Source organism: Nicotiana sylvestris, chromosome 10 (genome assembly GCF_000393655.2).
Source record: "Nicotiana sylvestris chromosome 10, ASM39365v2, whole genome shotgun sequence".
NCBI classification, from domain to species: domain Eukaryota; kingdom Viridiplantae; phylum Streptophyta; class Magnoliopsida; order Solanales; family Solanaceae; genus Nicotiana; species Nicotiana sylvestris.
In genome coordinates, this window is record NC_091066.1 from 168,880,179 (window position 1) to 168,893,286 (window position 13,108).

Genomic DNA, 13,108 nt, shown 5'->3' on the forward strand with positions numbered 1-13,108 from the left:
TAATTGGTTGGTTTCTTGAAAAATAAATTTCGTCTAATGCAAAAATAGTTTCCTGTATTTTTGCGCCAAACAAGCTGACCGAATTTGGTCGGTTTCGTAAAAAAAATTAATTTTTTTTTGAAAAATCAATCGAAATCGGTCGGTCGATCGTGGTCGATTTTGGCCGAATTTCTAGGAGTGTATATTACTTAATCATGGTGCATAAAAAAGGTGCATAAAAAGGGCACAAGTTATGTTTATTAATTTGATATAAACATGCATGTGTGACTATATAAAAAAAATGGCTTCAAATAAAAAATTTATCACATGGGATACAAGAAAAACCCTAGAAAATTTGGCCAAAGGCAACAAGATTACGTAGTTATGATTCCCCTAAAGTCAACATAAATGGCTATGAGAGAATTTGCCCTTACTGATAAACGAGAAGACAACAAAGAACTGATTCCTTCCAATTATAGTTCAAATTAATTGTCTTTTTCTTGGATGGCGATAGATGAAACTGGATATAGTTAATTAAAGATAATTGAATGAAATAAGGAAAACAATAAATAAAAAGGAATCAAATATAGTGATAACTTATTTTGCTGAATACTCCTAACATTTTCAGCTCGCATTTGAGGTCATATATTTTAGGGTAGAAGGTTAGTAAATAACGTGTCTTTTTTTCATGCTAATAATATTCGTATTAGTCTCATATTTTCTTATCGATAGAAATCTATTACTATATGTTATTTCTTTCGCTTCGATTTATCATATTTTCTTCTTGTTGTTACTTGTTACTGTTTTTTTTTTCTTTTTATCTTTTTATCTTTTCTTGAGTCGATGTCTATAGGAAACATATCTTTATACCTTTACAAAGTAGAGGGTAAGGTTTGCGTATACGGTATTCCTAGAGCCCACTTTATAGGATTATACTGAATTTGTTATTGTTATTTTATTTGATGTCATATATATATATATATATATATATTAGTAATATGTTTTTTTGCTTATTATATAATCGTTAATATATTGACTTTATTATTATCCTAAAGTCTATTTTTGACATGTTCTATCAAAAGAAAGAACACATCAATGTGTTGGCTAATCACAATGAATCTTTTTGAAAACTCTTCCGAGCATCATTCTGACGAAAATTATATATTGTGATGGGATACAATACACTTTTTTAAAACCCTAATATCCATACAAATTATGTACATAGTCCTTTAAAAAGAAAAAGAAAAAGAAAAGAATTATTTTGAAGATTGAGGAAATATTTTTCCATTTCCATGAAAAATGTTTTACACTGTAAATTATTTCTTAAATCGTTACTCAATGTTTGGTAATTGGTCTGTTATGAAAGTTGACAACATATAGTACTAGTAATCGTACAAGGCTAATAATAGGGTAAAATTAAAAAATAGCCAAGTGTAATTGAAAAATAATAATAGGTTCAAAGGTAATTGAAATTTAGCCACATTTCATATAAAGATAAATTTGAACGAAAACATTGTTCAAAATCCGACAAATATTCCAGCATAATATACTGAAGTTCGAATTTTTTACATGCGAACTTCCAGCGTAAGTTCATACATAGGTGCTCCAATCTCCATTATATTATGCTGGAACTTTCCGTGTGCTGGAGTCCCAGCATAATAGTTCATACACACATGCACCATCCTCCAGTATACTATGTTGCAATTTTTCGTGTTGTAGAAAAATAGTGATTATTTTTAATGACTTTGCAAACGCTGACTATTTTTTAATTACAAGTCCGAAAACTGGCTAACCCGCACTACTTTTAATAATAAGGTTTTATCATAGTGTTCCAGACAAGAGTGGGGTGCTCTATTAGTTAGCACCCTCCACTTCCAACCAAGAAGTTGTGAGTTCGAGTCACCCCAAGAGCAAGATGGAGAGTTCTTGGAGCTCGAAATGCCGATGGTCTATCGGAAACAACATCTCTATTCCAGAATAGGGGTAAGGTCTGTAAACACACTAGTACACTACCCTTCCGAGACCCCTATGCTAAGTTGTTGTTGTTGTATCATAGTATTCTAGTAATTCTTTTGAATCAAAAGTTAACAATAATATTTAAGCGTTATCTGACATAAGTGATACTATGAAATATTGAATTGAAATACTAGTTAAAGAAAATGACACCAATGTGAGAAGTCATATTTTGTTTTAATATAAACTATTCATAAAAGTTAATCTATATACCGATAGTATAAATAAAATATTATTTATAATGAAATTAGTGATTTTTAAATTAAATAACATGCTAAAACAGATAAAATTGATGTGCTAATATAGTTCTTTTTACCTTATGAGTGAATCTATCCATAATTGAAAGTGACCAACCATCAGAATATAATTGCCTTAGAAAATATTTTTTCCCATACCAATTTTTTATTTTATTTTACCAATTCAAAAAGCCACTATTTTCCACACGGTAATAAAGAATCAGAATTCATACCCAGTACCGAGTTAATATCTAGTCTAGCCTAAAATCACAACCCTTAACCACGTCAGTGGACTGGTCCAATTCTAAGTCCACCGATCTGAAAACCCAAAAGGGTAGTATTTCTACATGATGTAACACACCTGGGTTTTTGCTAATTCTTGCTAAAGTTTTCTTTTTCTTTTATTTTCATCACTTCTTGAAAAAAAAAAGCAATTACCCTTTTAATTTCATTGTTATTTGTATTCTTGGGAAACAAATTTTTCTCCAAAAATCTTTAAAGAATGGCTACTGCTGCAAACCATAGAAGTGTTAGAGATATTATTTGTGATGCTGGTGCTGGTGCCTCTGCAGGTTTATAATTTGACCTCTTTTATTTTTGTCCTTTTTTTTTATTACTGGTAAAGAAGATAAAAGATTTATTCTTTGTGTTACTTTTTAAATTTTTTTGAGCTATTTGAACGTGAGTTTGAGTTAATTGGGGGTGTAAAAATCTTTGCTTTTGTATCTTTAGGTGCTATTGCTGCTACATTTATGTTTATTTTTTGTTTTTGTTTTTTTATTTATTAAATAATTGTTATCTGGGGTTTTAGTACTAACGAAGATAAGATTAATTCTTTTTGTTACTTTTTGATATTTGAGCTGTTTGAATGTGATCTTGAGTTACTTGGGGGTGTAAAAATCTTTCCGTTTTATTTTTTTATATCTTTGGGTGGTTTTTTAGGTGCTATTGCTGCTATCTGGGGTTTACTGTTAAAGAAGATGAAGATTTAATTCTTTGTTTAGTTTATAATCTTTGAGTTTTTGAGCTATTTGGATGTGATTTTGAGTTAATTGGGGGTGCAAAAATCTTTCCTTTTGTATTTTTGGGTGGTTTTTAGGTTCTATTGCTGCTATATTCATCTGGGGTTTTACTGCTAAAGAAGATAAAGATTTATTCTTTTTTTTGTTACTTTTTAATCTTTCAGTGTTATTGCTGCTACTTTTATGTGTGGTTTTACTGTTAAAGATGATAAAGATTTATTCTTTTTTTGTTACTTTTTGATCTTTGAGTTTTGAGCTATTTGAATGTGATTTTGAGTTAATTGGGGGCGTAAATATTTTTGTTTTTGTTCTTTGGGTGGTATTTTTAGGTGCTATTGCTGCTACATTTATGTGTCCATTGGATGTTATTAAGACAAGACTAATAATTCATGGTCTGCCTCAGATGTCTCAGTCTGGTCGTCAAGGTTTGTGCTTATCATCCTCTCTTTTATTGGAAAATGGTGGACTGTTTCTTATTTTTCTTTTTCACATTGTCTCTGTTGATGAGAACTGCTATCCTGTGCCATAGTGCTTCCGTGTGAACAAATGAAAATTGATGTTATTAGGATTTACATGATTTTCTAATTGGATTATTTCATAGTTTTACTAATGATCAGTAGTTATCTCGAATGACCTATAATCTCGGGGGATCATGTAGACTTAGCTAAAGATAAGCACAATAGAAAGAAAGAAAAAAAAAGATCGAGTATATAGGAGATACCTATTAGTTGAGCATATACTTTAGACGTGATAGCACTTGTAATGTGGGTTCTATGCTTTCTAGGAGTGGTTTAGCCTTTCAGAGATTTATATGTAGAAAATATAGAGAACTTTAATGGTACTTTTTATTTGTATTTGCATGATATTGGCATACAATGAGTTTAAATGGAGTAATATGGTCAGTGAGGATTCATATAGCCAACCCTGACTTGTTTGGGACTGAGGCATACTAGTTGTTGTTGTTGTTGTAATAATGATCCGTATCCCTTTATTATACATCAATCATATCCTACATATAGCAGGTAAGAGCATGCTTCTTATTCACAGGTTAATGTTTATTCTCAATCGTTAATGTTTATCTGATCCAATGAAACTTAAATGACAGACCTGAGCATTCCTCATTTGCAAAGACATACCGTTTCAGGTTCTGTTCCGTGTTCCTAGTTATCTTGGATTTAACACGAACTGTCAAAATCTAAAGGCAACTTTTACCCAGATTGTACACAGTACATCAATTTCAAAGTTCTTCCAGTCCTAGTATAATGTAGATGAAAGAATATTTGTTGTTCGTTTAAATTCTTACCAATCTTCTCAGGCACAATAGAAGTATTAAGTATATTCTGATTGACTGCTTTATAGTGCCGCAATTTATCCGTATCTCGCACCCTGTCCTTCTCATTTATTTATCTATGTATTTTTTAAAATTCTTTAGGGTATTTGTTAACAGAAAAGTAGGGGAGTCATGTACAGTAGGATTGTACAACCCTCATCGGCTCATCCTAAACAAAGATGTCACTACAAAAACATATATTCAACCAATATGTACTGGTAGGATCTGTTGTGAGCTCCTAAATAGCAAAAACAATTTAAATTTCTTCTCAATGTGGATTTAGGAATTTTCTCTCTTGGATCCACCTTAGTGGATGAAGAGCTATTTGTCGTGATTTTTCTGTCTTTTTGTTCGTTCAGCTTCCGCTGCTTCCTCTCATTTCCATTTTCTCTAACATAGGATGTCCAATGTGCTGTTCTCTGTCTTTTTCTTTGCTTTCTGCTTTCCATATTTGATGTAGTCATTTTTTAAATGGACTTCCAAAATTCTGAACTTTGTGCGCACTATGCTCATCGTGTCTCTATGAGAAATCGCCTTTGACAGTGAATATAATTTAGTGAGTTTTAGAGAGGTGCTGTCAACTTTTTCATGAAGGTTTCTAGAGCTAAGTTATGTGCAAGAGTTCCAAACAAGTGTTTATTTGAAGAGCTGATAATTGTCTTTCATGTTTTCTGTCTTGGAATAAGAAAATTGTTGTTTGGCCTTCTTGATAGTGATAACTAATGAAGGAAGTAAAGAATAAAGAAAAATCCAAATCCATATTACTGGCACATTTATTTTCCTTTAAATTTTTTGGGCAACAAGCAGGTAGCGTCATTGTCACAAGCTTACAAAATATACTAAGAACTGAAGGTTTCAGGGGACTTTATCGAGGCCTTTCACCAACATTAGCAGCTCTTCTTCCAAACTGGGCGGTAAGCATTGTTTTGTTTAATTTCTATTTCTGTGGATTGAAATTAGTTGGAATTCCTTCATGAAATGAATCATTAAAATTGAATGAGATAATATTCAGCTTTTCTCTTTGGTCTCTTGCGGAACTGAATTCCTTTTGTTCTTGTGATAACGCAATGATTAAGTCTTCCTTCCACGTACCGCCAAATGCCTAATGTTATTGCTGATAAAGATTGAAAATGATTAAGCCTTCCTTCCACACCTTCACTCACCATCATTTCACACCTATGGACCGGTGCCTCTCTGGAGGATGACGCAAGACATGACCAAACCATCTCAAGCGACCTTCTCTCATTTTATCTTCAATGTATGCTACTTGCTCCTTCTGGCAAATGTGGTCATTTTTAATCTTCTCTAATCTTGTAGGAGCGCACATTTGTCTTAGCATCTGCATCTCTGCAACATTCCTCTTGTGGATATGTTGGATTTTAGCAGCTCAACATTCACTACCATATAAAATTGTCGGTCTTATAGCTCTTCTCTAGAACTTACCTTTCAAAATGAATAAGTTTTTTTTTTGTTTTTGTTTTTGTGTGTGGGGGTGGGGGGGTGGGGGGTGGGGGGGGGTGATGCATATTGGACACCTGGATAGCTTTTCTTTATGGAAACAACAAGTTGATTTACCATGTTCTTGGCAATCTTATTGGCTTTTTTCATAACTGACTCCATGTTGGCATATATTTTCTGTACATGCTGAAATGCTGAATCTATTCACCCTTTTTTGCTGAAATGTCCGCATAAGAAACCATTTTGAGAGAAAACGTTCATCCTCTGCAGGTGTACTTTACAGTTTATGGACATCTCAAGGATTCATTGCATTCTCATGGTAAACTTTTGCTCTATTGGTTATTTGGCTGCTGGCTTTTATCGTTTCTTTTTTTATATCTTTGTTTGAATGGCATCACATTATTTAATCCTTTAGTGTTTGGAAGTTGCTTGAAGACGGTAGCAAACTTAACACTTATCTTTACCAAAAGAATTTTCTTGTGTGATAAATGCAGTGGATAGCTGTGGGCAGCTTACAATTGGTGCAAACATGATTGCTGCTGCAGGAGCGGGGGCCGCAACAGCCATTACTACAAATCCATTGTGGGTTGTTAAGACCCGTCTCCAAGTAGGTTCGGTGTTCTCATATAGTTAAAATTGATGTATTCTTCAACTTTAACATATCCATTAATCATAAGTTCGAAGAACGGAGTCTAGTACACTCGGTGCCCGTTAATATTCCATCTACACTCTTAGCCCTCCGGGCTTGGTCCAGTGGTAAGAGCGTAGCTTGTGATGTGTGGGTTAGGCATATGTCATGGGTTCAAACCCTGCCGCAGACAAAAGCATGGTATTTAAGCGGAGAAGGGTAGAGGGGTGGGCCCATTATCCTCCGAGTTTCGAACTATGCGCAACTGGCACCGGGGGATTTCCTTGGTTATCAACAAAATTCCATCTACACACTTATTGTGCCTTAAGGAAAGTGTGTAAGTGCAAAGAAGTATAATAGATTTCCAATCTGATTAAGTTGGCTTCCCGGCCTATTTAAAAGGTGTCATTTTGGAAATTTGGTTTTGTCAGCATGGAGCCTGTTAAGAGTTTATGTTACATGGGCGTGACATAGGCTAACACGGAAGCACAAGTTTCCAATATCATAGTGTCTATTGTTAGGTTTACCTTAATTAAATGTATTGGAATAACAACTTGCATTTGTTTCTGTATCTTGTTCCTGATATTTTTTTTCCCCTCATTTTTCTTAGACACAGGGAATAAGGGAGGGTGTAGTTCCTTATAAAGGTATATTGTCTGCTTTAATACGAATAGCACATGAAGAAGGGATCCGAGGATGGTACAGGTTAGTTATATAGTGAACATAATCATATACAAACTTTATATTTATGTGTTTCATCCTTTATAGAGAGGCTCGTGAAGCTGGAAACGTCCTCATAGAAGAATAAGCACTTATCCTTATCAAAAGGAGGAAAAAAAAAGCAATTACCCTCTATACTAGTTTTTTTGTAATTGTTCCGTTTCCTTTGGGTTGCAGTGGCCTCTTGCCTTCTTTGGCTGGGATAAGTCATGTTACTATCCAATTTCCAGCATATGAAAAGCTGAAATCATACTTAGCAAAAAGGGGTGAGAAACTGTTTTCTGTAGTCGTTTGTGGAAGTTCGTTACCCATTTGTTCCTATCTGATTGATCACATGATGTCTTTCTCAAACTGCCAGCCAATAAGCAAACCAATGAACTGAGCCCTGGTGAAGTAGCGATCGCCTCTTCGATGGCCAAAGTAGTTGCCTCTGTAATGACTTATCCACACGAGGTAAGAGGAAAATGGACCAAGATTATTTTTGGTTCCTTTCATGGAATCACTATGACCTACCTATTAATCCGTAGTTTTTTACCAGGTCGTGCGTTCTAAACTACAAGAACAAGGGCAAGTAAGAAACTCGGAGAAAGCATATAATGGGGTTGTTGATTGTGTAAAGAAGATCTTCAGACAGGAACGTCTGACCGGATTCTACCGAGGTTGTGGAACCAATCTTCTACGGACGACTCCCTCTGCTGTTATTACATTTACCAGTTACGAAATGATTCATAGGTTATTTCAGCGAGCTATACTTCCAGAGGAGCATTCAAAAGCAAATCCGAGACGTGAATCCCCTCATAAGGTAGCCGAAGAACATGGAGACAATGACGAAAATTTACAACAATCAGAAAGCACATTGAATAAGAGAACTCCTTTAATTCCATTGAGTAACTCTGATAATCTAACTGCTAGACATTGATTAGAGATGTTTTTCTTTTTGTTGCCTGAGGCAATTTGCAACAAGTGTTTGCTGTTGCATAAATTTTCTTTTTGTAACTTGTATTTTTACTCAAGGAAGTGTTACATTTCAATCTAATAAAGAAAGGTGCCATAGTTTTCTGATAATTCTGAATTCTTCAACATCTTTGATTATTTGTTCTACTACTACTACGACTGTAAATTCTGCCCTTGAAAAGTATTGTTAGAAATTAAGTAGCACATGTAGGGGTCGTTTGGTAGGGTATATAAGAATAGTACTGAATTTGGTGTATTAGTTATGCTGAGATTAGTTCTTATCGACCATTTGGTTGGTGTATTAATAACATGCATTAATGTAATTTTTTTTTAAAATTATTTGTTTACAAAAATACTCTCCAAAAATATTGGAAAGAATTTGAAAAAGGCATTGAATGGACAATTATGTCTTTATACATGCTTATCCATGTATTAAAAATCATAATATTGCTAATCCCATGGTTTACTATGTATAAGAATAGTCTTGAATAGAGTGTATAACTAATAGTATTAGTTATACATAGGTTGAAAAACGCTACCAAATAAGAGATTAATAATATCAAAGTTAATACATGTATTATTTTTCCTTATACATCCTGCCAAACGACCCTGTTTACTGCTCTTCTTGTCCTATGAAGACTTGCAAATGTTTTTTCTTACCTCTCTCTCTCTCTCACACACAAAAATGGCAGTCCAGTGCACTAAGCTTCCGCTATGCGCGGGGTCCGGGGAAGGATCAGATCACAAGGGTCTATTGTACGCACTCTTACCCTGCATTTTTGCAGGAGGCTATTTCCACGGCTTGAGCCGTGACCTCCTGGTCACATGACAACAACTTTACCAGTTACGCCAAGGCTCCTCTCTCACACATGCAAAAAGAAGTCTCTTCCTATAGTTAATCTTTCAATGAAAACTTGTTGAAAGTCCTTTGAGTTCTTTTGAGATGTAGAGAAATCATGTCTTAAAGCCTTAGTTTTTTTACAAAATCTCTTGTTTTCTTTGTAAAACAAGAGTAGTGAATTGTGACTGGTGAAGGCTACTCAATTGAGGTCCTTTTTTATCCTTCTAATATACTTAGCTGAATCTTGATTATTGACTCAGTCTTGAATGCAATTTCTAATAAAGGAATTGTCCGCAGACAATGATACTTAAAATTTTTTGAGGAAGATTTTATAGCAGGTCTTTTTCTTAGGGGAAAAGAATCAGTCATAGTTTGTGTGACGATCCAAAGGGTCATCACTGGTTTTCTCCCTTTTATCGTGTTTTCGAGGCCTTAAAAATCTCACCTGTAGTTGCCTTGATTTGCGTGCGCAGTTCGGACGCGTAGCCGGAAAAGCTTATGTGTTAAATTATGTGAAATTTGATAAATTGTGGCTTTAAAAGGGTTAAAAGTTGACTTTGGTCAAGATTTTGGGTAAACGGACCCGGACCCGTGATTTGACGGTCCCGGAGGGCCCGTAGAAAAATATGGGACTCGGGCGTATTCCCGGAATCGAAATCCGAGGTCCCGAGCCCGAGAAATGAATTTTTGAAAGAAATTGTTTTCTGAAATTTAATATGAAAATTTGAAATGAAGATTTATTAGAACGTGTGGTATCGGGCCCGTATTTTGGTTCCGGTGCCCGGTACAGGTCTTATATATGTATTAAGATGTTTCTGTGAAATTTGGTTGAAATCGGACGTCATTTGACGTGTTTCGGACCTAAAACTCTAAGTTTGAAAGTTTATGAAGTTTGATGAAAAAGTGATGATTTTGAGGTTTGATTCCTCGTTTATGATGTTATTTTGGCGATTTAATCGCATGGTTAAGTTCGTAGGATGTTGTTGAGCTAGTGTGTGTGTTTGGTTAGGAGCCCCGAGGCCTCGAGAGTGTTTCAGAGGTGTTTCAGAGTGGTTTTGGCCTTAGAAAAATTGCAGAAGTTTCAGTTCTGATGTTCTGGCATCCAGTTCTATGCGATCGCATAGAGTAATCCTTCAGGTGCCCCACATTTGTTCTACACGATCGCATAGATTCATCCGCGATCGCATAGCTTAGCCAGATCCTTCAATGCGAACGCAACCTTTAATCTGCGTTCGCGTTTCATTAAGTCCAAACCTGGAATGCACAACCTTTTCTTCTATGCGTTCGCAACAGCCCTTCAGCGATTGCAATGACCAGCTTCCCCTTACCCTATGCGATCGCATTACCTTCTTCGCGATCGCATAGGGCATTTTTGCCCAGTGATTTTAAATACCCAAAACAGAAGAGTGACGGGATTTAGTCCATATTTCACACGAGTTCTTCTTCCCCATAGCTCTTGAGCGAATTTTTGAGCACTTCTTCACCAAAGCTTCTTGGGTAAGTAAATTCCCACTCATTTCCTTCATCTTCCTTCATTAATTAATGAGTTTCTAAACCTAAATCATGTAATCTAGGGTTGAAATTGGGGGAAAAGGGTAGAGTTAGGGTTTTTCGATTTTCTTTGATTTATACCTCGTTTTGGGGTCGAATTTGAAAACAAATTATATATTCGGGCTCGTGGATGAATGGGTGATATGAATTTGGTCCGAACCTCGTGTTTTGACCAAGCGGGCCCGGGGTCGATTTTTTTTTTTTTTTTTTGAATTTTGGGAGGAAAGCTTAGAAATCTATATTTAGGCATTGGGTTTGATTTGTTTAGCTTATATTGATATTATAAAGTCGTTATTGCGCTACTCTTCGCAGGATATAGGATATTGGAACTTTTACTATTTCCTTTTTCTCTCGTCTTTCTATATCATTCAGCGTCGCCCATTCACGACGAAGCCGGGTCGTTACCCTCAATCCCGTCGTGGCCGTTTTATCAGATCCAGAATCGTTTCGCTTTTGCTTCGCATTCACGCTTCTTTCGATAATTTTTCATCGGATTTGACTCGATCTGCTTGGGTTTTCAGGTATAGCGGATCTATTTAGACAATACAATACTAAAATTTTACGATTTTTTTTGAGTTTTCAGTGAATAACTGCTTTATTTCAGTGAATAACTGCTTGTTGGATATCTGATTTTTAGGTTTGAATTTATTTTCATACGTTTTCTTTTTACCCTTTTTTCTCTACTCCACAGTCTAGTCGTACATTGTTGTTTCTATTTTTGTTTTGTCCTTTTATTTTTAACATTCCTTTTAGGTTTATTGGTTTTGTCCTTTTGCGTCCCAAATCTGCCCCACCCCCTTATATTCTCGTTTTCTTCTTCTCCTTTCTTGGTACATTTTATATTGTTGGGGCTATACCAGTGGTAGCGGTGATAACTCCTTCTGGTTTTTGTGTCGTGGTATTTTCTGTGTTTTCAGGAATTCTCGGAGTATTGGAGACAAGTTGGGCGCACGAGCACTGGCAAAGGAAAGCAACCTGTGCGAGTGTCAGCAAAGGGCGGTAGGAAGTGGTGCGTGAGCTTACAACTACATCGAGCACATCAAATCAGCCAACAGGTTTTGTTATCGGGAGTTGGTACCTCCTGTTTTACTGTTTCCCTTGTGGTGTTAGCTAAATTACTGTTACTTTACTTCGCAATAGTTAAACGTTTCAACTAGGATACTAGTTACCACTTGTTTCCTTCTAGTTTGATTTGTTGTCCGTTGTGCACTAGCGAGTCTTCTCTAGATTGTTGTAGGTGTAGTGGCTGCAGTCTGGGATGATAGAATAAGGGCATGTCCTCGGGTGGGGCAGAGTGTGGGGCTGGGGTCAGGGGGTGGGTCGGGTAGCAGGGGAGGTAGAGGGGGCAAGGGAGCCTATAGGTTGAGAATCGGGTCATGGAACATAGGTTCACTAACGAGTAAATCCATAGAGTTGGCGAAAATCCTGCAGAAGAGGAAGATTAATATAGCGTGTGTCCAGGAGACTAGGTGGGTCGGATCGAGGGCGAAAAACGTGGATGAGTATAAGTTGTGGTACTCTGGTGTCCTAAGGGGTAAGAATGGAGTGGGTATCCTGGGAGATAGCCATCTTAGAGAGTCCGTGGTAGAGGTCAGGCGGGTGAATGATAGACTAATGACTATTAAGTTGGTGGTGGGTGAGGGTACTTTAAATGTCGTTAGCGCGTACGCACCGCAAACAGGCTTGGATGAGGATATTAAGAGGCGCTTTTGGGAGGGGTTGGATGAGATTGTTCGTAGTATACCGCCTTCTGAGAGGTTATTCATAGGAGGAGATTTCAATGGTCATATTGGGTCATCTGCAGGTGGGTACACTGAGGTGCATGGCGGCTTTGGTTTCGGGGAGCGGAACGGAGGGGGCATTTCGCCGTTAGACTTTGCCAAGGCTTTCGATCTAGTCATTGCGTACTCGAGTTTTACGAAGCGGGATGAACATTTGGTTACTTACCAAAGTTCGGTGGCGAAGACTCAGATTGACTATCTCCTCCTCAGGAGATGCGACAGAAGGTTGTGCGAGGACTGCAAGGTTATCCCAGGTGAGACCCTCTCAACGCAGCATAGGCTTTTGGTGATGGACATTTGTATTAGGATAAGGAGGAAGAAGAGGTCAGTACAAGGACACCCCAGGATTAGGTGGGGCGCCTTAACTAAGGATAAAGCTAAGGAGTTGGAAGGAAGGTTATCGGCAATGGGAGCTTGGAGAAGTAATGGGGACGCAAACACAATGTGGTCGACGACGGCGGACTGTATAAGAAATGCGGCAAGAGAGGTGTTAGGGATATCTACGGGCCACAATGGTGGCCACAAAAGAGATTGGTGGTGGAATGCAGTTGTCCAAGGTAAAGTGGAAGCAAAGAAGGCGGCTTACCTAAGGTTA

General features: G+C 36.7%; 1 protein-coding gene across 1 annotated transcript; it reads left to right on the forward strand.

Moving 5' to 3' along the window:
* The first annotated feature begins 2,505 nt into the window (after positions 1–2,505).
* Positions 2,506–8,451, forward strand: LOC104218280 (nicotinamide adenine dinucleotide transporter 2, mitochondrial). Its single transcript, XM_009768733.2, has 9 exons — positions 2,506–2,800; positions 3,580–3,675; positions 5,388–5,494; positions 6,309–6,357; positions 6,533–6,645; positions 7,277–7,371; positions 7,564–7,652; positions 7,745–7,839; positions 7,925–8,451. Exons 1-9 carry the CDS (start codon positions 2,731–2,733, stop codon positions 8,303–8,305), a joined length of 1,095 nt encoding a protein of 364 aa, XP_009767035.1. The 5' UTR covers positions 2,506–2,730; the 3' UTR covers positions 8,306–8,451.
* The last annotated feature ends 4,657 nt before the right edge of the window (positions 8,452–13,108 follow it).

Bases quoted from the DNA above. Each gene is read 5' to 3' on its own strand.
- LOC104218280 (XM_009768733.2), top strand. From the start codon at position 2,731: ATGGCTACTGCTGCAAACCATAGAAGTGTTAGAGATATTATTTGTGAT. The intron at 3,676-5,387 runs GTTTGTGCTTAT...GGCAACAAGCAG, and splicing joins GTCTCAGTCTGGTCGTCAAG to GTAGCGTCATTGTCACAAGC. The intron at 6,646-7,276 runs GTAGGTTCGGTG...CATTTTTCTTAG, and splicing joins TTGTTAAGACCCGTCTCCAA to ACACAGGGAATAAGGGAGGG.